General features: G+C 45.3%; 1 protein-coding gene across 2 annotated transcripts in view; it reads right to left on the bottom strand.

The window, feature by feature from the left end:
- Positions 1–26,479, bottom strand: part of TOMM40L (translocase of outer mitochondrial membrane 40 like) — a 740,875-nt gene that overhangs the window by 4,391 nt on the left and 710,005 nt on the right. For both annotated transcript variants that reach the window (XM_069604678.1, XM_069604679.1), the window contains 2 exons: positions 18,436–18,512; positions 18,232–18,334 (listed from right to left, as the gene is read on the bottom strand). In XM_069604678.1, coding sequence (XP_069460779.1) covers positions 18,232–18,334; positions 18,436–18,512 — 180 coding nt within the window. The remainder of the gene's footprint in view (positions 1–18,231; positions 18,335–18,435; positions 18,513–26,479) is intronic.

Below are 26,479 nucleotides of genomic sequence, written 5' to 3'. Positions count from 1 at the left end.
AGAACCAGCAATGTGGCTCCAGCAATAAAGAGGTAACGGGGAGACCCAGTAGGGGTTGGGGAAGGACACTGAAGTGAAAAAGGACATCAGGAGTAATCGCTCTCGTTTCAGTCACTGTATTAAAAGTACCAAATGGGAAAAAAGCCTCAGGAGTAATATTCCTCATCTCAGTCCTGGTATTAGAAATACCAAATCTGAAAAAGACACAAGGATACTCTCCCTTGCCTCAGTAATTGCATCAAGTGTATTGAAAGGAAAGTCCTCGGAAAAATCTCTGTTGTCTCAGGACTTGCACTAGAAGTACCAAAAATAAAGAACATCTTGGGAGTAATCGCCCTTGCCTCAGCAAGAGCATTGAAAAGAAAGAAAGCCTCAGGAGTACTCTCCATCGTATCCAGAGGTGGGACAGAAGTATCAAGTGATCTTCCTTGCCTCAGTTGTGTTAAAGAGACTGAAAGAGAAGAACATATCTGGAGTACTCTCCCTCAACACTCGATCACGAAAAGAGACATCCAGGCTAAAGAATGCCATGACAATAATCTCCTTTGTCAGAGTGTCAGAAGAAGTCAAGGCCATCACAGGAACAGGTCCCCTGGTTTTTATCAACATGAGGAGGGTAAAGAAAGAAGAGACATAACTGTGTTTTTGATACAACAAGAATGTTTGACTTTTAAACAAGACCTAGGAGAAGCCTGGATGGAAGTGTAAAGGTTGAAGAAAACTGTTGCAGAAAACTGTCCAAGGGTAGCCAATGGCTGAACCAAGAGAAGGGAGTCATTCTCCTGGTTCTTTCAAATACATTGTTGAATCAGAAACTAAGGCAAAAGGTTAATAAACAGCAGCTTGGAGGCTGATCAAATTGACCAGGAGGAGATGGAAATTGTAGAACTGTGGGACACGGAGAAGAGAGTCATTCTCCTGGTATTCTTTACAAGTGCAGAAGTTAAACTATTATCAGGGACTTACAGAAATACGTCCATCGGGCTGATCCCATTGCACTAGGAGAAGGGAGTCAACACCCTTTAGAGATAGACCTTTTCATTATTGTTAACAGTGGCTGTTAACATGCCACTCCTTTTTCCAACTCTTTACTCCTGCATGCCACATAGCCCACATACTGGCGGATTAACAAAAACAGCTACTGCCAAGCCAGATCAGATTGATTCCTCAAATCCTAACAGATCAAATAAATAAAGAACTACAAGACTTCCTTCAGCAACTCACAAATGTGTTTGTCAAGACACCAGGGTGAGCACATGGATTTGTACATTGAATTGAGATGCCTCCCGGGAAGGCTGTCCTTCCCCATCACTAAACGACTACTGGAGGCTAGACTGAAGGCTGTGGAAGCTGAAGTCCAGATAGTGCTGCACCTGGGCTTCATTGTTCGTTCCAGAAGTCACTGGGCCCTGCCAATTGTCCTTGGGCACAAACTCAACTGGACTAGAAGTTTCTATATTGACATCCGCAAGGTGGACAAAATCCTGCTTCGACAAATACCAAATTTCACGCATTGACAAAGTAATTGTGAGATGGTGGGGTCAACCAAGTTCAGATCTACAATTGACATGACAAAGGTATATTGGCAGATCCCATTAGCACCCAAGGACCAGGCGAAGATTCTATATAATTTTACAGTACTTCCTTTTGGGTTGCATGGAGCACTAGTCACTGTTCAAAGACTAATGGATATGAGTCTGCAGCCTCATAAAAGGTTTGCTACTGAATACTTAGAGGACATTGTCATCCACACTGAAAGTTGGGAAGCACACATGGCATAGCCAAAGCCATCCGAGACACAGGGTTCAACCACCAACATTGCTAAATGTCACCTGGCATTATCGTCTGGGATTCCAAGAAAGTGGATGAACAGTGATGCCCCAAATGGATAAAGTCAACAGTATCCAAAACATTCAAGACCCGAACACTAAGAAGGAGCTACAACCATTCCTGGCCATGTAGGCTCCTATTGTCAATGTTTTCATGTTTTCTACACCATTGCCAGACCTCATACTAATCAGCTGAAAGTATCATACAGAGAGTCAGAGAACCGATAGTACGGAGAAAGCCCTTTGGGGATTAAAGCACTCACCATGTTAACCACAACTCTTCTTAATACTGGACTTTAACCAGCCATTCATACTACAAACAGATGACTCTCGAATCAGCGTACGGTCAGAACTCTCACAAAATTGGAATGGCTTGAAACAGCCGGTCCTATTCATCATCAGTAGGAAGTTACACCCCAGAGGAAAAAGGTACGCAATTGCAATCTAGGGAGCTATAGATTATTTTAAGTACTACCTGAGAGGCCAGCATTTTACACTCGTCACAAACCAGCCCCCCCCAACCTGTCTCTCTAAGGTAAAAGTCATGAACGTCAGGGTTACCTGATGGTTCCTGGCCTTACAAACATATATCGTCTCTGTGGTTCACTGGCCTGCAGGGAAACATGTGAATGCAGACTTCTCAAACTGTTACCACTTTGAGGCTCCATTGGAGAGTTCCATGGGAGAGGGAAGATATGACAAAGCCCCCTGCCTGATCAGAGTGGGGGGGGTGGTTAAAGGGGGCCAGACTTTTCCCGAGCCAGTGGTTGCTTGGACTGAAAGAGGTATATGGGGCTCCCCAGAAAACCTTCAATAGGTCCCTGCACAAAGGCAGTGAGCAATCTCACGAGTGCTCACACCATTTCAACCATACAGTTACACAAGTCCCCCAAGGGATAGACATCATGACGCTCATGCCCCCACCATCTCTTCTCATGCCAGGCACTAATACAAGGGAAAGGAGATGCCCAAACCCCTTGAGGAGACACATTGTCATGAGGTAGACATGAGGAGAGTAATTCAAGCCCCCTATCCAGATCCAAATGTGGATTTTAGAAATTGAAGCCTCTCCTTTTAAGGGAATAATGTTGCCACCTTCAAAGGACCAGACTAGCAAGGAAATCCATTTTCTCTCTCTGCACTGAAGCAGAATGAAACATCCCAAATGGTAACTGTGACAAATACAGAGAGGTCACCACCTCTCCCCAACAGGGAGCCACCCCCTTTGGGAGGGGAGCCTGCTATGCTTAACAGCCCCTAGGGAACAGGGTAAGCAGGAAACCTCTGGAAGTTACCCATCCCGTCCCCTCCCCTTAGTGGACAGAGACCTTTGTAGGGATCTAGATCATCATGCTGCTTCCTCTATTACTAACACCTTTTGGAGTATCTAGGGAATGGTGTTTACCCTGATCTTATACACCCTTCAGTAATGGCTGACTTGGCTTATCACCTTACTTGTGCCCAATCACCTTTGAAGACTAAGCAGAAGTGAATATACCAGCCCCCAGGATGAGCCTCCCTGGATCAAGCAATTACAAGAGACTTTCACCAGGCTCTGCAGAGTTTAACTATGCAAAGGAGATCTAAGGAGATGGGGCCGGGGAAAAGGAGGACCGCCAGTGTCAGTGTGACAGAGCTGGACATGCACCAGGAGGATGGCGGAGGACAAAGCCACCAGCCAACCTGAGCAGCCCAGGAAATCTGCATTGGGGAGGTCAGAAGCCAGCAGCCATTCCTCTCAACCTGAAAAAACCCAAAATCTTGTGTTTATTTTTTTCTTTTGACTCCTGTCGAGTCATCACTGATCCCCAGCCAAATATCTCCTCCCATGTGGCCAAGGAATGGCAGTTGCTACCTGATCTTGACCCCGAGGGTGCTGATGGAGGATAACATGGGAGGAGAAGGCCATCAGAGAGATGTGATGACCCCATCGGGAGAGACGAGGTATTCTTCCCTTCCCAAAGATGAAGACCTCATAATTTCTGAATTCTTAATAGCTTGTTGTCATTTTTCAAGTCCCTCTAGTAAGATCCAAAAAACCCTTCCTGCAAAAAAATCTGAACAGAACCACTATTCACACCTCATATACACAATACTCACTTAACACCTCCTGTCTATGATGTTTATGATTTAAACAAAGATCCAAAAACATGCAACTATAAAAGATCCAAAATTCCTATGGACTCCAACTCCCATAAAGCCTCAAATACTGAGACGAGGAAGAGGAGGAAGGAGTCAATGTTGATTGAAGGAAACACCAAGCTAAACATGCAGACTAGTTGTTATTATGGACATCAGCTGTTCTGCACATTTAAACATAGAGAACACCTGCAATTGAGAAGTGGGGGTGAAGAGGAGAGATGCGGAGCGGACGAAGCGGGAAGCAGAACCGGAGGCAGAAGCAGACGCTGGGAAACAGAACACGCTGAGAGAGGCAAGTGCTTCCAAGCACCCGCTTTGAAGCACAACTTACTTGAGAGGGGCAAGACCAGGAGAGCCACAGCAAATGCCTTGAAGGGACCACTAGAAGACCGACAGCAGAAGCAGGGCTGTTGGAGACAAGGTCTTAGTGAGCAGCAACAGTTCTACCGGCAGAGGAGCGCTGAGACAGCGAGAGACCTGAATGACTGTCTGCAACGTAGGTGAAGCTTTCCGAAAGTAAATACTTTGGTGCATCAACAAGGCCCAATTCGCAAATGCCACTGAACACCCCCGAGTCTGCCCATAGGTGTCAGGCCCCTCGTATGAACAATTGAACATTTATTTTGAATACCAATCAAGTAACTTTGAAAGCCAGAATTCACACAAATCCTCATATAAGAGAAGTTAATATGGGGAAAGTTGGAGTAGATGTTATCACCTGCTAGTGAACATTAATGAAGAAGTTGAAAGTCGTAATTTGTACAAATCTCCATATATGAGATGTCAATTCTGTGAAAAGTGGCACAAGCATTGCCATAAGCAAATAAAAACCAGTGAAGACGATAACAGACAGAACTTGTACACGTCTCCATATATGAGATGTCAATATGGGGAAAGTTGGAACAAGTAGTACCTAAAGTCAAAGCAGTATAAACAGTGAAGGAGTACAACTGTGTTATACTGAAAGAGAACATTGAAGAAAGTCCTGGTGAAAGAAGCACATCAGGAAGTGAACCTTTGGGAGAAGGATACTTGGCAGGGGATTATACTGGGGAATCTACAACACCCAGAGGGGGGATTTCTGGCATGGGGTTATACCCGGTAATCCATTTTCAATATGAGAAAGAGAACCTTGTAAAAGGTCTTGGTGAACGAAGCAAACCAGGAAGTAAGCCTTGGGGAGAAATATACCTAGCAGGGGAGTACACCAAGAAACCATCCTCAAGGAAATGTTGGGTGAAAAGAGAAGTTTCTACTAAACTTGAGGAATTATTGTTTGAAAAGTCACTTTCGTCATTCTTGCCATCCTTGAAAAGTTTTTGTGTAAAGGAGACACTTTTGCTTTTCTTCCAAAGACACTTTTTTGCATCTATAAGAAAGTGTATGAAAGACAATTGTTCTACAAAAGGAACATTTACCATCCTAAAGAAAGTATTGTGTGAAAGAGACATTTCCACTACTCGTATGGAATCATTAGTTGAAAAGGATACTTTCGCTATTCCACCTGAAACAATCTAGTGGATGGAAATCACCTCCTGGATTAAAGGATTGTTTGTTGAATTTTCATATTTGATTTTTACACACTTTTTGCTAAATCAAAACAGAGACACTTACCTTACATATTTGATTGTTTATTTTAGTGTGAGGGTCAGATACGTTTTGGACACAAGGACAGTTTGCATAATTCTGATGACGAACCACAGACTGATCTTTAGTTTTAGTTTACTAGGAAGGGAAACTCTTTAGGATAGGGACAGAAAGGCCTTTTAAAAAAGACATCTGTTGTTGAAAATATTGCAACTTTGTGTCTGTCTCTCCTTCTGACCCAGCTCATGGTGTCAGCAATGGGATTTGATTCACTTGACACAAACTGGAGATCCCACATGAGTAGAATAGATACTAGCCCACATATGTTACATCTGGTGAAGAATGGAATAGCCACACTCCTCCTATGAATACAATAGAATAGATCAAGAAACCCTAACAGCCCCTCCCTACCCTTCCTTAGTTCATATTCTTCCATGGATGGGAGTTACGTTTTGGCCCATGATTGTGTGTCATATGTAAGGTGTGTGTGGCTCAATGGAGTAACTAGGGTAGGCTTCTGGGGGAAACAACCAGGAATCTTGGGTCCTGCCTTGATTGTCTCTGAAATGCCGTTCATTGACCAAAAGAAGTTGCCTTGATGGGCACAAATAAAATAATATGTCCCACGGGATATAGCACCGAACAAATTAGTGTGAGCTTTGCGACAGCTCTCCGCCTGCAACCCAGCTTTGTGACAGCTCTCCGCCTGCAACCCAACAAACCAAGAAAGTGTAATGAGTATATATGATTTCCATTTCTTTGGAAACTCATTCTCTGAATCAACACACTACATCAACTCTCTCTTCCTAAGCACTTTCCTTCTCGAGCCCTGCGCTCATCCACCTCCAACTCTCTAAGGGTCAGCCACTTCTCCAGGCAGAGAGTGGGGGTAGATCTCTCTTCTAGGCTGGTGCCTCCCTTTGGAACAGCCTCCCTGCCTCTCTCAAACTTGAGCAGGACCACTTCACATTCCGGAAGCAAATCAAGACCTTCCTTTTCGCTTCTGCTTTTTCTCTCCCCCCTACGGATGTTCTTGTCTGCTACACTAACTGGTTACCTGGTCTCCTTCTGAGCCTTATGGGGACCATGCTCCTTCACGACCAGCAGCCCCATGTTCTACCTTCGGGCCTACTGCGCTGTAGGGACTGCATTTGCAACCGTGCATTCCCCTGCCTCCTTGCACTTACTTGAACCGGCCATCCCGGCATTGCTTACTTGAGCTTTGGTTATCGCACTCTCCCTTTCCCTTCCCCTGGCACTTCTCCTCTCCCTTGCACTTGCACGATCTGAATGACACAAGGCCTAGTAAGATTGTTTGTTTTTCTCCCCTTTGCCTTCCCCTTCCTTGCCTTGTCGCACCTAGAAACACTTGTGTATGGGCGTGTTAAAAATGACTTATATCAAACAAGTGTATGCCTCCAAGAAGCTGGATCACTTCATTTACAATAACTTTGTGTTCTGCCTTTAAGGCTTATCGTGTCTGGATGTGCATTGTTCTGCTATGCTATATTTGGCTTCCCGATTATTTGCTGCACTCGTTAACATGTTCAGCATTCTGCTTCCACCATTTACTGCACACATCAATTAGCCACTCACACTCTGGGTGAACACAAGCTAATTATCCCCTCTAAATACCACACCTCTCCCCAAGCTTGTCAAACACAGCTCTCCAGCAACCTTTGACCCAGCCTCCCTATAGTATATATATGTAACTAAGGTCTCAAACATGTTAATGTGAAAATCACTGTGGAAAATCAAAATTGTAAACAAGTTGTTTCTAAAGAGTGAAGATTACAATCAAATTCCGATACTAAATTCAAAATCCTAGTAGAATCAATTAAATAAAATTCGATAGTTTTGAGCTGAAAGATATTTTCTGGTCCTGACAATAAGTAATCAATACTCCCAAGAATTAGCATTTTTCGAAAAAGAACTGATGTAAGAGGTCTTTAAGCATACAGTTTTGGGGAATGAGGTTTTAGGATACAACTATTGGATGAATGAGATTTTCAAATGCACAGTATGACCACAATGTCTCTCTTGTTGAATAATATTGTACCACTACTTCAGACAAATCAAATGCATAGTAACAGCCATTAGTACAAACAAGAGCTGTATCTGGTTGTATATGTTTTTTTTTTTTTTTTTTTTTAAGAAGCTAGTATAGAACCATCTTATTCAAAGGTATTAATGCACTTTACAATAAAAACATATACAAATTATAAAAAAGTACAAGAAATACATACAAATTAGTAGAATCAACCACACAGGAAACACAGCAGAACAAATAATAAGAGCAAAAATAAAAACACTCAAAAACCATCACAGTGAGACACCATATTTTAAAAAAATTTGACAAATAAAAAAACAAAAATTGTAGAATGTGAGGGGCATTCTCACCCATTCCTATACTCAGGTTTGATGGTATCAGAGTGATAGGGACGGAGCTGGACCAGCAGCTACCAGCTATTCGTCCCCAATGTTGTAGCATGAGGGATTCTGCAGGCCAGAAACTCCTCTCAAGGCAAGGTATATCCTAGCCTTTTCAGATGTGACCAATTTAGGAGGGACAGACGATGAGCTCCAGGATGCACTGGGCCGTAATGAGGGAAATTGCAGTTTACCCTTTGAGTCCAAGTTTCGGGCCTGGGAAACTATCCAATACACTGGTTCTATGATGAGACTGTCACAGGGAGAAGAGAACCACTGCGATGTAGGCTGAAGCCCCTTGTTACTTGAAAACAGATGGGGAGATACTGAGAGGGAACAGTGCCAGACTATGAAACCGTGGTCTCCTCAGCACACTTGCAAGTCAACTAGAAGCTCTGATGACTAGGGAGTGGAATGGAAGACTCGCTCTCATCATATCTCCATTCCAACAAATCCAAACAGTTGGTGGGGCAGGAGACTCACATTGACTTGTGGTCAGAATAGAAAGGCAGTTGCATCTACCTTTGAAGCCTCAATGAGCTGGTGTAGCATTAATGAGAGGAGTTCCCTCCAGATCCAATCCAAACACAGGGTTACAAGCAGGCTAGAAAACATCTTATAAGAGTCAAAGGGGGTAGAACAAGGCCAATTCCTGACATATAAAGAGTGCAGGAGAAGCCCAGTATGGGGGAGAACCTTGGAGGAGATACATCCTCAGAGCCAGTCATTCTTAAGATGGCTGGTGACCAAATCCTGGAAAAGTTCAACCTGGATAATCTCGATCCCTTGAAACAAAGGAAGAAACCACACAGAGCAAGTGGACCAACTGGCTAAAACTAGACAGGAGCTGGCGAAAGCTGCTACTCACCAAGATAAGGAAGGTCTTCATTTGGGGACAGAAACCTAAACCGCACCTAGAGTGAACTAGAGGGTGAGACACCATAACCTCCACTGGCAACCCAAGGCAGAGGCTGGCTCATAGAGCCCAGAAACATATTGTCTGTCTGACTGAGAAGCACCCTAAGCAAAGGGGGAGAACCAGTGCTCCTCACCTGCAGGTGGCAGGCCAGGTCCAAGTGGGGCCTGACATGACATCAGAAAGACTGCTCCGTAAAGCCGAAGGCTCAGTTGAAGGAGCTACTGAAAGGTCTGATATAAGATATGCAGACCCTGATATAAGGGAGGAAGCTGCTCAAGGCTACAAGGAGACAACCCCTGGAACCACTGAGGGGCCACAGAAAAGGGCTACTTTTCTCTGACCCTGAAAGCTACTATGACTTAGTTGACCAAGGGGCCGCCTCCAGTCAAAAGACTTTATAAGAATAGGGATGGCATTCTAAAGAACAGGTTTGAACATTTTTGATAGGCAATCATTGGAACCTTCTGCTGATTAGACTAGGGGGAGCATTGGCTCAGGACTGCTTAAGAGTGGGTTATAATTGCTGTTGCAGATACGTATGGATCATTTGTTTTCAAGAAGGGTATCTCGGCCACAGACCAGGACTGCATAAAGAGAGGACCCTGATACAAACAGGGGGGCGGGAGGGTGAGTGGGGCATAGACAATCGTATAGCCACCTAATTTGGTTGTACAGACCCCTATCATTATTGAGGATTTTGTGTCCTAAGCCTAGGGAGGCATGTATTCCAACCATACCACAATCACTGTATCACTAATAAAAAAAACTTTTACTTAAAATCCTTCAGTCCAATATCTTAGTGCATGTCCTACCACAATAGGCAAAAGAAGAAAATGTACTTTCAGAGCTTTGAGAAAAGATAGAAGAGTAAGAGGTAAATGGATTTCAGGAGGCAGGGTGTTCAAGGCCACACGAGACTAAATCTGGGCAGACAATTAGTTTCCATAAAACAGCCTCAGAATATCAGAACTCAAGGTTGTTTTCAACGCTCCAGAGATTTGAAGGTTAACCCAAAACCGCGTACTGGTGGGTAATACAACAGATCCTGAATTGTTAATGAAGGTGAATCTGGAGTTAAAAGATCAAGGTGAGAGTAATGAGCTTGAATTTTTGTATACAGGCAAACTAATGAGTTGAAGAGTGTAAAACAGTCCACAGTGGTGCCAAAGAGGAATCTGGAAAGACCTTAAGAAGGCATTATTTATTTATTTATTTTTTATTTGGTTTACAAAATCTTTTACAAAAATTAAAATGGTTACCTTTCAACACTTGGTAGTAAAAATGAATACACAGAAAGTATACGCAAAAAACTCATACATTTTTCAAAAGTGGATATTACAGTTTTCCAACAATCTAACCACTGCAATTGTGTCCTTGTGAATTCCCCAAGATCATCCTATCCCAGAACATCTCTGCTATATAAAAAGGGGACTCCAACCCAAATTTCCCAAAGGCATCTAGCCTATGTTGCAGTGTTCCTGCACAGTCTAGTAATACATTTCTAGTAGTCTGCCTCTCAGGGTTTTTGCAGATCTCATAAAATTGGATTGCTGAGTCTCCCATTCCTCTTTTTGCAAGGATTTCCCCAGTGTGGATTACATTCAGTCTTAGTCTCAGAAACTTTTTCCTGATTCTCCAATCTGGAAATTTTAACAGATATTTGTTTAGGTACCCCTGTTTTTTTGTCCACTTTCTGCAGTGGATTTGGATTCACTGCTGACTGGATTTCATCAATTGTATTTATGCAGTCCAACTCGTACCATCGTTTTTTTACCTTCTCAGGATTTTCCAATAATGTTTCGATGTCACTGTCCATCTTTCCCATTCATTCCTTTATCTGACAATCCAAATCTGTTAACATTTTTGATTTGTTATTCATTAGGTGGATTTTTATGTCTCCATATAGTGAATCTTCTTTTGATGATGATATGAGTCGGTACAGGGAGATCAATTCCCACCCTGCTTGAGCTTTCAAAGATCTTAGGCCTAATCCGAACCTAATGTTGAAATAGGTAGGCACATGGGCAGGCCCAGGACATTTTTCCACAACCATCCCTCCCATCTGTGCCAATTTCCATACCACATAAGGGGTTTGGCCTCTACCCCATAGAGTATTATTGGAGTGACTTTTGCCTGATAGTTATTGATGAGGGAGGTGGAAAAATCTACCATATTTTAGCAGAATTTTTTTCATCCTCGCTGATAGTTGTTTGATTTTCGTCTACATTTCCAGTTCTACCTTACATACAGCTGGTGATGCATAGATTTTGTATACTAGGTAGGTTAGATCTTTCACCCTGGGAAAAAGTTGACCTCCCAGCGTCCAATGAGAGAATGTGATCTTTTGATTCCTATGTCTGAAGGCCAGGATTTTTGATTTATTCATATTTATTGCCAAACAATTTTCCTCTGCATAGGTCTGCAATTTATTCAAAAGACGTTGTAGCCCTGTTGCAGTCTTGTCTAAAACAACCACATCATCCGCGTAGGCCATTGGATTTTGGTGCCAAGTAGCACCGCACTTGCCATTGCTGCTGGGGCCAGATATTCTCCCATACCGTATAAGTAAAAATTAAAGCAAAAAGGTGCTCTCAGACAACCCCGGCGGACTCCCCACTCTACCCCCACTGGTTCGGTTAGATGATCCTCCTCCGCCAGGTGGATTCTGACCGTTGTGTTCTTGTGGAGCTCAATGAGCATGCCCAGAATTCCTTCAGGTATGCCCTTGTCTCTGAGTTTTGACCAGAGTCTGTCTCTATCAACCTGGTCAAAGGCTTTGGAGAAGTCCACCCAAGCCCCATATAGCTCTTGCTCCCCCCTTCTTCCCGGTAGAAAATGGGTGAGATGGAACAGGGGTTCGTACAGCGGTAGGACAACCAGAGGGAGGGAACAACATTCTTCATCTTACAAAGTAAAAAACTAAAAATTCAGGACTGGACAAAACGAGAAATATGTTTAAAATTGAAATTGGAATCGTGCGAACACCAGGGATGAAGGCAAGATTCATAGTCCCTTATGAAATGGTGACTGGATAGGTGGAGAAAATGCAGCAGCAAAAGAAGACAACTCATTTTAAAAGATTGTCATGAACCATCGGATTCGTCCCTTCTGGACTTCCTGGTCCCTGACCCATAGAGGCTTACACTCAGTAGTACTCCCAACATGGCCACCGAACGCGGAAGGCTGTGTACCAGTTTCCGCCTCGTACGCATCACGTTCTATAAAGCAGACAAGCCTCCGCGGCTCTGCGCGTCTTAACGCTACCGCTTACTGTGGCTAGACGTGTGCTGCTGTAGTTTGCTCTTGTTACCTCTTGTTTCCTGGCTCCTGATCCCCAATTGTTACCTCTACATTCTTCCCTTTCCTTTGCCCTCTCTTGCATCCCCGACCTCCGAGTGCACGCTTCGCTGTTTCCAGGACTTCCCAGACATTCTGAATGATCCAGGACTCGGGATGCTGAACGCACGCTGGAACCCGAGGACATTCGCACAGGGTTATACAAAGACCCGCACTGTGCACAGGAAGACTATCGAAGAAAGAACACAGACAGGTGAGAAGAGGGGAAACCTGTGACAGATTGAGACGCCAACAAACCGACACGGATACGGACATGGAGGTGGTAGTCCAAGACCTCATGCGCGGCATGCAGGAGTTAACAACAGAAGTTCAGAACCTCAAAGCCGAGAATGCCGCATTAAAACAGTTAGTCCTGTCACGTGATTCCGTGACCAAGGTAAGTGTATTGCTGGGCGGAGTAGTGGATAAATATGATGGTACATCAAAAAACCTTCGCGGATTCCTTGATTCGTGTTTAGTCCACTTTACCTTTAAGCCCTATTACTTCTCTACCCCCAGGGCAAAGGTGGGCTTTATGATTTCACATCTTTCCGGGAATGCGTTATCTTGGGCTACGCACTTGGTAATTCTGGAGATACCCTCCTGGATGACTATGATGGGTTCGTACAGGCTCTAAAGGCCATGTTTGACCGCCCAGAACAGGTCTACAGTGGCCAGGAACGATTACTGGATTTCCAACAAGGTTCCCAGGATATGCTGACCTATGTGACACACTTTAAGCAATTGGCCAAGGATGCAGATTGGTCGCCGGAGGCCTGCTTTACCCTGTTTTCGAAGAGGATTGAATGAGGAAATAAAAGATGAGCCAGCCAGGGTAGCTCGCCCAGGTTCCTTCCAGGCTCTTATGGATCTCTCTTTACAAATAGACTTCCGTATCCAGGAAAGGAAGGCGGAAAAGAAGAAGACTAAAATGCCTTGCCAAAAGGCCTCCATAGAAACTTCCTCTAAACCTGAGCCCACTCCTGCCCCCACTACAGACCCAGAACCTATGCAACTGGGGGCCTTCCGTGGACCCATCTCCCTGCAAGAAAGAATGGGACGGATTCACACTGGGCTGTGTATGTATTGTGCCTCAGATAAACACCTTGTAAGAGAATGTCCCTTAGCTCCTCCACCGCGTTCGGGAAACGCCAGCTCCCGATCCTAGATGGAGCACAGCTTCGGGAGAGAGAGGTTTGCTCCACATCTATTCCATCCCTGAACTCTCCTGGTCAAAGCAATCTTGTGATCTTGCAGGCCTTTCTATCGCCATCCAAGAAATAAACTTACCCCATTTTGGCATTGGTGGACTGTGGGGCCATGGGGATATTTATAGATCAAGATTGGGTCACTACCCACCACATTCCATATGAAAATCGAGGCATCATGCAGCCTGTAGAAGCTATCGATGGAAGACCCCTCTCTTCAGGACCCATCACCTTACAAACCAAAGAGATCCAGCTCTCCATAAACCATCATCGAGAGGTTATCAAATTTGACATCAAAGTCTGCCCATTATCCAATGGTACTGGGTATGCCCTGGTTGCAGAAGCACAGCCCATACATCAACTGGGCAGCAGGATCCTTGTTTCTTGGTTCCGATCATTGTATGTCTCATTGTCTATCCCTGGATTCCCCGTCAACATCCCCAGATGGTGCGCCGACAAAACAGCAAGTCCCATTCACAGTCTCAAATATTATCCAAGTTCCTCGGGCCTATCAGGATTACACTGATGTGTTTTCAACTGCTATTGTTCAGTCTCTACCCCCTCACAGACCTGAAGACTGTGCTATTGATACTGAACCTTCAGCAGTGATTCCTTTTGGAAGGATGTTCATACTATCCGAGCCAGAGAAAAGGGCCCTCTGAGAATACTTGGATACCAATCTAGAAAATGGCACCATACGACCATCCAAATCTCCAGCGGAAGCTTCGTTGTTTTTTGTTCCCAAGAAAGATACCAAGGAGCTTAGGCCTTGTCTTGATTATCGTGGTTTAAACCAATGTACCCTCAAAGACCGCTACCCGTTACCCTTAATCTCGGATATCCTGGAAGCGGTGAGAGGTGCGGTAGTCTTCACGAAATTGGATCTCAGAGGTGCCTACCATCTAATCCGTATAAACGAGGGTGACGAATGGAAAACAGCCTTTAGAACACCCTTTGGACATTTTGAATACCTGCTTATGCCCTTCGGACTCGCCAATGCCAAGGCGGTCTTCCAACTTTTCATGGACCGGGTGTTCTCCGATATGTTGTTTATCTTCGTCAAAGTTTACCTGGATGATATTCTGATATACTCCAAGGACCATCTCAAGCATGAAGAGCATGTTAAGGCAGTTCTACAGCGGTTAAGTGAACATAAACTCCTGGCTAAACCCGAGAAATGCCTTTTCCATGTCTCTACTGTTCACTACCTAAGATTTGTCCTTAGTCCAGAAGGAATCGGGTTGGACCACTCAAAGGTAAAAGCCATACTATCCTGGCCAGTCCCAACCACCGTGAAACAGATTCAATCCTTCCTGGGGCTTGCCAACTTTTACCGGAAATTCATACCTTCCATCTCGGAGATAGTTCAACCGATCATTACACTGTTGAAGAAGGATACTCCCTTTCTTTGGTCAGCCGCCCAAGGTAAAGCCTTCCAATGATTGAAATCGGAGTTTACACAAGCCCCCATCTTGACTCAACCTGACATTGATCGACCTTTCATAGTGGAGACGGATGCCACCAACTTCGCCATCAGAGCAGTTCTCAAGCAGGAACTCGAGGACAAGTTAGAACACCCCATTGCTTATCTCTCGCGAACCCTAACTCCCAGCGAGACTCATTACTCTGTCCTGGAAAAGGAACTGTTAGCCATCCGTCAAGCCTTTACCGACTGGCGTCATCTACTCTTGGGGGCAAAACATCCTGTTCAGATCCGTACGGACCATCGGAATCTTCAAGTTCTACAATCCTTGGAATGTAGGAATAGTCGTCAAGCCCGCTGGGCCTTCTTCGTCGCACAGTATCAGTTCCAAATACAACATGTCCCTGGAACTCACAACATAATTGCTGATGCCTTACCCCGACGTCCCGACTACGAAACTCTTGAAGATCGATCCTTTCCCAAGATGTTTCCCCACACAATTTCTGTAGCCCAAGCAATCAGCCTCCTGGAAGACATTCGAATTCAAACCCAGTCCTCCGAGATCTGGAAGGAATTTACTGGAAAGAATCGATGGAATCTTAGAACAAAGGATGGGTATTTATTCAAGGATAATGGCCTGGTTATTCCCACACAAAGACTGCGACAAAGGATCATGAACCTCTGCCACGATACCCTTGATTCAGGACATCATGGCATCAGCAACACTCTCCGTTTGATACAAAGACAGTTTTGGTGGCCAAAAATGAAAGTTGATGTCCAACGGTACATCCAACCCTGCGCAATCGGTAATCAAAACAAGCATGACAACAAGAGACCGGCGGGTCTCCGACTCCAACCAACACTACCAACAAGGCCCTGGGAATTCATTGCTAAAGACTTTATTGTAGAATTGCCACCTTTCAGGGGATACACAACTATCATGGTTACCATTGACTTATTCACCCACATGGCTCATTTTACGCCCTTATATAAACTACCATCTTCCTCAGAACTCGCTGGAATCTTCCTGGAACACATATTCCGACTTCATGGGCTCTCTTCCAAAATCATATCAGACAGGGGACCTCAATACGTATCTCAATTCTGGAAACACCTATGCCGTATACTAGGAATCCAATGTGCCCTCTCCTCAGGATATCATCCACAGACCAATGGATCTACTGAACGTGTGAACCAAATACTGGATCAATATCTTCATTGTTTCACCACCAAGGTCCAGGACGATTGGTCACTCTTAATACCTGTGGCTGAATTTGCCTATAACAATTCGGATCACTCGGCTGTCAAAACCAGCCCTTTTTTCTGTAGCCAAGGGTTCCATCCTTTGTTTCTACCATCCTTGCTCCCACATCCAACACCAGTACCTACACTCGACTCCTGGATTGAAAACCGTCATCAATGTACACAAGCAAGCCAAAGAACACCTCGAAAAGGCCCGAGCTACTACCAAGCTCTATGCAGACTCCAAAAGAAGACCAGGGCCTTCCTATGCAGTAGGTGATAAGGTCTGGCTATCCTCGAAACTACTGCCTCAGCATTTACGACCCAATAAGTTGGCCCCAGTACTATAGTCCATTTTCCATAAAGGAAATTATTAACCCAGTGGCCTTCGGACTCAAACTACCAGACTCCTGGAAGAGGGTCCACTCCAGGTACAGACGTGGTCAGCTACAATATCTGGTCGAATGGAAAGGGTACCCTCCCAGTGAACGCACCTGGGAAACATTCTCAAACCTCAATGCCCCCAGATTACTCAAAAGGTACCACCTTATACACCCCGGCAAACCCGGATGAACAGGCCTTCGGAGGAGGCATGCTGTCATGAACCATCGGACTCGTCCCTTCTGGACTTCCTGGACATCCTGGTCCCTGACCCATAGAGGCTTACACTCAGTAGTACTCCCAACATGGCCACCGAACACGGAACGCTGTGTACCAGTTTCCGCCTCATACGCATCACGTTCTAAAAGCAGACACGCCCCCGTGGCTCTGCGCATCTCAACGCTACCGCTTACTGTGGCTAGACGTGCGCTGCCGTAGTTAGCTCTCATTACCTCTTGTTTCCTGGCTCCGGATCCCCAATTGTTAGCTCCACATTCTTCCCTTTCCTTTGCCCTCTCTTGCATCCCGGACCTCTGAGTACTAGCTGCCGAGTGCACGCCTTGCTGTTTCCAGGACTTCCCGGACATTCTGAACGATCCAGGACCCGGGACGCTGAACGTACGCTGGAACCCGGGGACATTTGCACAGGGTTATACAAGACCCGCACTATGCGCAGGAAGACTCTATCGAAGAAAGAACACAGACAGGTGAGAAAGGGGGACACCTGTGACTAAGATCTCACCAGATGTAAAAGAACATTGCTGGGTAACAAAAAGAGGGCTGCAGAGAAGGGACAGAAACAATGGGTGGCAAGATGGTCGGACCCATAAAGCAAATGGGAGCAGCACAGGTAAGTAATCCATGAGCAGCAATTACCCAGGCTAAAGTATTAACTGCAGAGCTTGTAGACGATTGACTAAATGGGTGATTTAATAAAGACAACACATCAGGTAATAAATCATAGCAATGTTCATCTGTTTTGTTCCAAAGTATATTCCAAGGGATGTTAAAATCTCAGGACATACATTGTTAGTGCTATATTGCCGTTGTGACGTCACAATGCCTGCTGGCTGTTGGAGCTAGCTCAGACCTGTATTACAGCTGCCACTGGAGCACTTAAAGACCTGCCACTTTGCAGCCTTTAACTGAAAAGGAACTGTTTGTAGTGTTCTTATTGTCTGCACTGTGGGCTTATAACACAGGAAAGCAAGTATCGGTCTGCATGCTAGCACTTATTTTAAGCCACAAAATAACTTTTATATTCATTGTATTAAACTGCTGAGATTATTTTTTGCAGCACATTAGAAGCTACATCAAACAGGTTCTAAATTAATTATATGCATCGACAACTGGAAAAACTGTGCCATTAGAATAAGAAAGAGACCCAGTATTAGAGGGGATAAGGGTGCAGCTTAACTTGATCGTTGGCCTTGCCTTTTGAGCTACAGAATCCATTGGTGACTTGCAATATCCTTACACAGTAGAGTAGGGGTACTTTGTCCCTTATACTATTCTTGAAATAACTTATTTCACAGGAACACAATATGTATGGAGCAACATAACTGTGCTAGATTAAATATATTAGTCAAGCTCGGCTAGATTGAATGGCGAAACGGCTCCTGTAAACGGCTGTATAAACAGTCACCCTTAGACTAAGGCGTACAGCGAGGAAAAAGACCTTTGTAGGAATAGAAACACATAAGTTCCTGTGGGCCCCTTCTGTTACCAACATACCTCTGAACACCATATTGGCTTTAGGGATATCCAGCTGGTAACCAAAGGCGAAGGAGGTCTCCTGCAACCTGGTGTTCGCTTCAAACTCCACTCCGACCTGGATCTGTGGATTCAGAGGATGTCATCAGTGTGACTTTCAAGGCAAAAGCAGGAAACAATAAAGCAGAACAGAGGAAGCTAAGACCGGAAAGGAAAGGGCTGTACCTGCTCATTAGCCTTGTGGTAGTAGCTGGCATGGGCACCACCGTAACCAACGTTTAGGGTTGCCACCCATTTCTGTGCTGCAAGACACAATACACAGCTGCTGAAGAAGAGTATGCATCTTTATTTAGTTTAAAAGTGAACGTGTGAAATGTATTTTAACAGTTAAAGATTGAAAATAAAAATGTGTGTATACTTTGTGCCTTGCTATACCATTACATTTGAAAATCTAAGTTTCAAAATGTGTATTCTCTTGCGCGTCATTTGTTTATGTTGTGTTCTGTTACTGCCTGAAATCATCCATTTTATTTTAACATTGTAAAACAGAGACACCACACATAAACCCAACCTTTTGCCCTGCAGGCCCTTCCTTTGCCTTTCCCCAAAACTATGCCCCTCATTAGGAGTTTGACGGTATCCCACCGGTATTACAGGCGGGATACTGGCAAACCGTCTCCGCCGCCTGATATCCCGGTATAACCAGAATATGGTATCTGGTCATTGCATCTAATGCCATTGTATCTAATGCCATTCCATCAAAACTTTTCCATCTAAAAAATGTCCATCGAATGCATATTTTTGGGGGCTAAAGGGTTAATTTTTGTTTGCGTACATTACAATGGGTAAAATACAGGGGTCGGGGGTGAACACCCCCCAAAAAATAACTAAGTTGGCCTACTGGTCAACTTCAAAACAAATAACGGTGGCCCAAAACATAAAACGCCTCCATTGTTTTGATCTAGACATACTGAAACAGAAATGACTGATGAGGTGCACTATTCGACAAGCTCAGACAGCCGACAAGGCCTCCTGCGCTGTAGCGAAGAAAGCCGCCAAACAGCGTTATAAAAATTGGATCAAAACACATAAATGCATAATGATGCTAAGAGACTCAGAGCGGCGTATGTTAGAAAGTCAACAAAATAAGAACACTAGAGACTTCTGGAACATCATTAATGACACACAAGCTCCCCATGCCACCGTTCAAGCATCTATGGCTCCAGAACCAGTATGGATTGCCCGCTTGAACGACCTACATAAAAAGAACTCAAAAACAACTGACTTACCTGTTCCAATTAAAACTAAATGGGCCTTAACATTTCACAAAGACGACATTGTAAGCATAATTAACAAAGCTAACAACTCGCGTGCACCTGGGCCAGATGGCCTGACAAACTTTACGCTCAAGCAACATCCGGAGTTATGGGCCAACCTTTGTGTGACCCTTTTTCAGAGAGTAAACGACCAAGATCAAACGGCAAACTCATGGAAATCGGCCGTGATTGTGCCGGTGTATAAAAAGGGAGATAGAACTTGCCCAAAAAACTACCGACCGATCGCCGTACTTAACGTCTTGGGAAAGATCTACGCAAGTATGCTACAAGTCAAGTTAGTCAAGTGGGCTACACTGTCAGAAAACGCTTCAGGTCTTGTGATACCCCTTCGGTTCTCTTGTCTTCTCGTAGCCAAAAGCGCCTGTCGCGTTGGAATATCAGACAGGAGGCGGGCTTGCATTATCCACGCTCTACTCGCGGTAGACATTTTCGTCGGGAACATAGTTCCCGACGCCTCACGTGGAAGTTACCATGGAGGTTACGTCAGTGGGCGCGGCGTCTTCCACGTGATAGAAAACGTACTGGGTCACGTGACCATCTTGTTGCCGGTAGTTCAGGTACTTAATGATCCGGCGCCCACTTCTCGCTGCTTCTGATCCCATATTGACAGTGGCTCTTCTCGCTTGGAAATTTTTGTTTTTTTTTTATCTCGGATTACGTTTATTGGATATGCTCACGGATTGCCCTTACCTGTTCTAGTATTTTGACCTCGGATTGTTTTTTGGTTATTCTTGCCTAGTGGTTTGGTTAAGTTGATTTCGGACCTTGAAGGTTGGGAGACCTCTTACCTTCTTTCTTTCCTTCCTTCCTCTTCCCCTCCTATTCCTTCCCTGTCCTTTCCTCCAGGGTGCTGTAGGCGTCCTCGTGCCGGCGGGAATAGGCTAGGTGCTGGACTAGAGACTTCCTGAGCACCCTTTAGGCGTCCTCGTGCCGGCGGGAATAGGTTGTTGCTGGACTAGTGACTTCCTTGCACCATTGGATTATTTGGTTCGTCGGACAGGGGGCAGATACCATCACACAGTTCGTACAGAAAAGGAGAAGGAGATTTGCCAGAGACGACCACTTCCAGGGAAACCAGGGTAAGAAACCTAACTTTCCTTACCATTCTCTACAACTCACTATCTGGTACTGATTGTATTTTCTCTTCTTATGGTCTCCAGATTTCCCCAGTATTGAGGACATTCTTGCATGAAACACTTCTGGTTAAAACCCGTTTTCTGCAGGTTAGTCGGTTAATTATTTGTTAAACGTTTATCCAGAAAGGGGTGTATTTGATTGTTAATCAGTGTAATATTCTGCAGTCGTTGAAAGGAACCTGGATTCTCCATCTATCGTGAAGTTTGCGGTCCGCTCAACTCTACCGATCCCAACGACTCTACACCATCTTCCGATCAATTAGTTTCTCAGCCTGTCCTTTCGTACTCCTGAGAATCACATTGGTAGGAAGAAATATATTCTTCACGACGGGTCAACACGGAACCGTGCTTCAGGATATCTGACAGAATCAGAAGCCTTATCATGGATGCCGCGAATGACCCGTTGGCCGTTTTGGTTCAGTTGGTGGCCGACCTACGTGCCGATATGACGGCGGCCCAGGCTGACACCCACCGGCGCATTGACGAAATGCAAGCTGGTATCAGGGAAGTGGTTACAGGATCACCATCTTTGGCCTCCGCTTCCACTTCAGGTCAGGCAGGGCCTTCGGTCAGATCTGATTCTACGCATGTGTACATGGCCGCTCAGTTCCCGCTTGCTCCCCCAGAAAGGTTTACTGGGGATCCTAAATCCTTTCGGACTTTCATTAACCAATGCAGGTTGCATTTCTTGTGTCGGCCTACCTCGTTTCCTGATGCGACTACAAAAGCTGCCTTTGTCTTATCAAACCTCGGTGGTATGGCCGCTGTTTGGGCTAATCCTTTGTTAGAACAAGGCAGTCCGCTATTGTTCGACTGCGATGCATTGATCAGTGCTATGACTAGGGTGTTTGATACTCGCTACAAGACTCAAGCCACGGATCTGGAATTGTTAAATCTCCGTCAGGGGGATACTCCTTTGTTGTCATATTTGGCTAAGTTTAATCAGTTGGTTGCTGAAACTGGTTGGCCGGAAGATAAAAAGGCAGCCCTATTTTATAAAGGATTGTCGGACTCATTGAAAGATACTATAGCCACGGTTCCGGTGGTTCCTACGTCCTTTCCTGATTTCTTGGACCTAGTACTTCAGATTGATGCCCGACGCGCCGAAAGAAAAGGGGAGAAGAGAGTAATTCCGGTCAATACTACCGTTTCCCCAATTCCTGTTTCTGGCGGTGACGAACCTATGCAAATCGGGGCAGTAAGGGGCCCGTTAACATCGGAAGAAAGAGAACATCGCAGACGGAACAATTTGTGCTTTTATTGCGGTTCCGCTAATCATCTACTCAGTGCATGCCCAAAGAGACCCCGCAAGTCGGGAAACGCCAAGGCCCGGTCGTAGAAGGAACCCCTACGCCGAGCTCTTCCATGCAGGGTTCCTTGTTGTCCACACCCTTCTATATTGACGTTATGTTGAGTTATGACCAGGTCACGCCTTGGAGTTCTGCAGCTGTTCTTGACTCTGGGGCAACTGGTAACTACATTGATGCCCAATATGTTCGGAAATGGGGTATTCCCTTATTGTCAAAGAGTGTTCCTGAGGTAGTCAATGCCGTTGACGGATCAACCCTTCTTTCTGGGCTTGTTACTGAACATACCATTCCGTTACTGTTAACCATTGGTGTTGAGCATTCGGAAACCATCACATTTGACGTCATTATGGCACCGCAATATAAACTAATCCTGGGTTTACCATGGCTCAAGCTTCATAATCCGGTCATTAACTGGGAGACCGGGGCTATCGCTTTCAGTTCTCAGCAATGTCTTCGATCATGCAATTCAGTAGAGTCTATGTATGAAGCACCTGAAGCTCCTAGTCGGGCTTTGTTGAACTCTGTGGTTACCATTGGAGCACTTGTTAACACCGTATTGCCTGTCGAATACACAAGTTATAAGGATGTTTTTGACAAAGGGAAAGCGGAGATTCTGCCGCCTCATCGGCCCTACGATTGCCCAATTGTTCTCAAACCAGATGTTAAGACACCATCGGGACGTATTTATTCCCTTACCCAAAAGGAAGAAGTCGTCCTTAAGGAATATTTGGATAAAGCCCTTGAGTTAGGTTTTATTCGGCCTTCTCACTCTCCATTTGCTTCACCGCTATTCTTTGTACCCAAGAAGGAGGGTGACTTAAGACCTTGTATTGATTATCGGGAGCTCAATGCAGGTACTATCCGAAATCAGTACCCGATTCCGCTGATTTCTGTCTTACTGGATCAGTTAGGGTCTTCAGAATTCTTCACCAAATTGGATCTAAGGGGTGCTTACAACTTGGTCCGGATTCGTCGAGGGGATGAATGGAAAACCGCCTTCAAGACCCGATATGGCCTATTCGAGTATTTGGTGATGCCATTCGGGCTTTGCAATGCCCCGGCCACATTCCAGAATTTCATCAACGACGTTCTGCGTGACATGATCGACAGGTTCGTTATCGTCTATCTAGATGATATACTCATCTATTCTCCATCTATGGAAGATCATGTACGTCATGTTTCAGAAGTCTTACAACGCTTGCGGGAGCATCACCTTTTTGTCAAGTTAGAAAAATGTGTATTCCATGCAAATCAGGTCGAGTTCCTTGGATATGACATCACCAACAAAGGAGTGCAGATGAGTAGTAGTAAGGTAAAAGCGGTCTTAAACTGGCCTGTACCAACTTCAAGGAAAGAGTTGCAATCGTTTCTGGGGTTTTCTAACTTTTACAGGCGGTTCATTAGACAGTTCTCTTCTATTGCTGCACCCCTCACCGAATTGACCAGTAACAAGAAACCTTATTTATGGAACGATAACGCCCAAATAGCGTTTGAGTCTTTAAAGGCCGCATTCACTACAGCTCCTGTTTTGCTGCATCCAAATGTCAAACGTCCTTTCGTCGTCGAAGCTGATGCTTCGGATGTTGCGGTAGGAGCTATCCTGTCCCAGACATGCGCTGATACCGGGGAATTACATCCAGTCGCCTATCATTCACGCAAGTTAACGCCCTATGAGCGCAATTATACCGTAACTGAACGGGAATTGTTGGCTGTTAGGGACGCATTTATGGTCTGGCGACATCATCTTCTTGGTACGGAAGTACCGGTCCAGGTCTTTACTGACCACAGAAACCTGTTGGCCTTGCAGTCCTTGACGTGCACCACTGCGAGACATGCCCGCTGGCATGAATTCTTTTCTATGTACAACTTTACGTTGACTTATCGCCCAGGTGTTCTAAATTCCAAGGCTGACGCTCTATCCAGAAGCTTGGGGAATGATGTTTCACGTCCACAGGATGGGTCATTGTTATTACCAACACAAGTGGTTTGTAGTTGTGTTCTACAACCCACTTTGAAGTCAACGCTCCAGACCTGGGTTGATAAAGAGCCCGCAGAATTGGCAGAATATAACATGGATATTTTGCATGGTCTTCCTTATGTCCAGGGTCGTGTCTTTATGCCTGATCAGGATACCCGGTGTGCAGCTATTTCCTTATGTCATGACGCTGCTATCGCAGCGCACCCTGGTTCACAGAAAACCCTCGAACTCCTCAAACGCTGGTGTTGGTGGCCCTCTATGCGAAGAGATGTCTCGCAATATATCTCGACCTGCGCCATTTGTGCCCAATGTAAATCCCATTCGGCGAAACCTATGGGGTTACTACAGCCATTACCAGTGCCGGCCAGACCATGGGCGATGATTACCATGGATTTTGTGGTGGAGTTGCCTTTGATCGACGGTTTTGATACTATATGGGTGGTGGTTGACAGCTTTTCTAAAATGTCTCTATTTGTTCCTTGCCAAGGTTTGCCATCAGCTGCTAAGCTGGCGGAGCTGTTCTTGCGACATGTCTTCAGGTTTTTTGGGTTACCTGAGATTGTAGTTTCTGACAGAGGGTCCCAGTTCACGTCACGTTTCTGGAGGCATCTTATGTTCTCATTAGGGGTGGATGAACGGTGTTCCACAGCATTCCATCCCCAGACGGATGGTCAAACAGAGCGGGTGAACGCTACTATGGAGCAGTATCTCAGGTGTCTCATCCTTCAACATCAGGAATCCTGGTTAGCCGTTCTTCCATTAGCGGAATTCGCTTATAATAATTCCAGCCATTCATCTACGGGAACATCGCCATTTTATGCCTTATATGGGCAACACCCACGCACCCTACCTCTTGATTGGAAACTACCTGCGGATTGCCCGGCAGTTCAATCTTGTATCAAGGATCTGTCTCTGGTCCGTGATAGGGTGCTGGAACATCTGAAACAAGCTCAAGAGCAGGCAAAGAAGTACGCTGATCGGAATCGCCGTCCTGCACCCAATTACGTTCCAGGTTCGCGGGTATGGTTGTCCACAAAGAATTTACGCATTCCAGGACGACGATGCTTGTTGCCACGTTTTGTCGGACCTTATGTTGTAAAGGATGTCTTGAGTCCATTGGTAGTCAAGTTAGATTTGCCGTGCTCTTGGAAGATACATCCGGTCTTTCATGTGTCCATGGTTAAGCCTTGTGTGGACAGTACCAGGGTAGTGGCTTCTCCATCTCCGATATTGGTTCAAGGGGTAGAGGAGTATGAAGTCAATTCCATTCTTGATTCTAAGGTTTCTCGTGGTACCAGGTATTTCTTAGTGGATTGGAAAGGTTACGGTCCGGAAGATCGGACATGGGAACCAGAGCAGAATGTGCATGCCCCGTTGTTGGTGTCCCAGTTTCTGGCCTCACGGGGGCATGGGGGTCCTTTGGGGGAGGATACTGTCAGAAAACGCTTCAGGTCTTGTGATACCCCTTCGGTTCTCTTGTCTTCTCGTAGCCAAAAGCGCCTGTCGCGTTCGAATATCAGACAGGAGGCGGGCTTGCATTATCCACGCTCTACTCGCGGTAGACATTTTCGTCGGGAACGTAGTTCCCGACGCCTCACGTGGAAGTTACCATGGAGGTTACGTCAGTGGGCGCGGCGTCTTCCACGTGATAGAAAACGTACTGGATCACGTGACCATCTTGTTGCCGGTAGTTCAGGTACTTAATGATCCGGCGCCCACTTCTCGCTGCTTCTGATCCCATATTGACAGTGGCTCTTCTCGCTTGGAAATTTTTGTTTTTTTTTTATCTCGGATTACGTTTATTGGATATGCTCACGGATTGCCCTTACCTGTTCTAGTATTTTGACCTCGGATTGTTTTTTGGTTATTCTTGCCTAGTGGTTTGGTTAAGTTGATTTCGGACCTTGAAGGTTGGGAGACCTCTTACCTTCTTTCTTTCCTTCCTTCCTCTTCCCCTCCTATTCCTTCCCTGTCCTTTCCTCCAGGGTGCTGTAGGCGTCCTCGTGCCGGCGGGAATAGGCTAGGTGCTGGACTAGAGACTTCCTGAGCACCCTTTAGGCGTCCTCGTGCCGGCGGGAATAGGTTGTTGCTGGACTAGTGACTTCCTTGCACCATTGGATTATTTGGTTCGTCGGACAGGGGGCAGATACCATCACACAGTTCGTACAGAAAAGGAGAAGGAGATTTGCCAGAGACGACCACTTCCAGGGAAACCAGGGTAAGAAACTTAACTTTCCTTACCATTCTCTACAACTCACTATCTGGTACTGATTGTATTTTCTCTTCTTATGGTCTCCAGATTTCCCCAGTATTGAGGACATTCTTGCATGAAACACTTCTGGTTAAAACCCGTTTTCTGCAGGTTAGTCGGTTAATTATTTGTTAAACGTTTATCCAGAAAGGGGTGTATTTGATTGTTAATCAGTGTAATATTCTGCAGTCGTTGAAAGGAACCTGGATTCTCCATCTATCGTGAAGTTTGCGGTCTGCTCAACTCTACCGATCCCA

Source organism: Ambystoma mexicanum, chromosome 1p (genome assembly GCF_040938575.1).
Source record: "Ambystoma mexicanum isolate Mex_15411 chromosome 1p, UKY_AmexF1_1, whole genome shotgun sequence".
Classification (NCBI taxonomy): Eukaryota; Metazoa; Chordata; class Amphibia; order Caudata; family Ambystomatidae; genus Ambystoma; species Ambystoma mexicanum.
The sequence above is the reverse complement of the archived record's forward strand: the minus strand, read 5'-3'. Positions and strand labels throughout refer to the sequence as shown.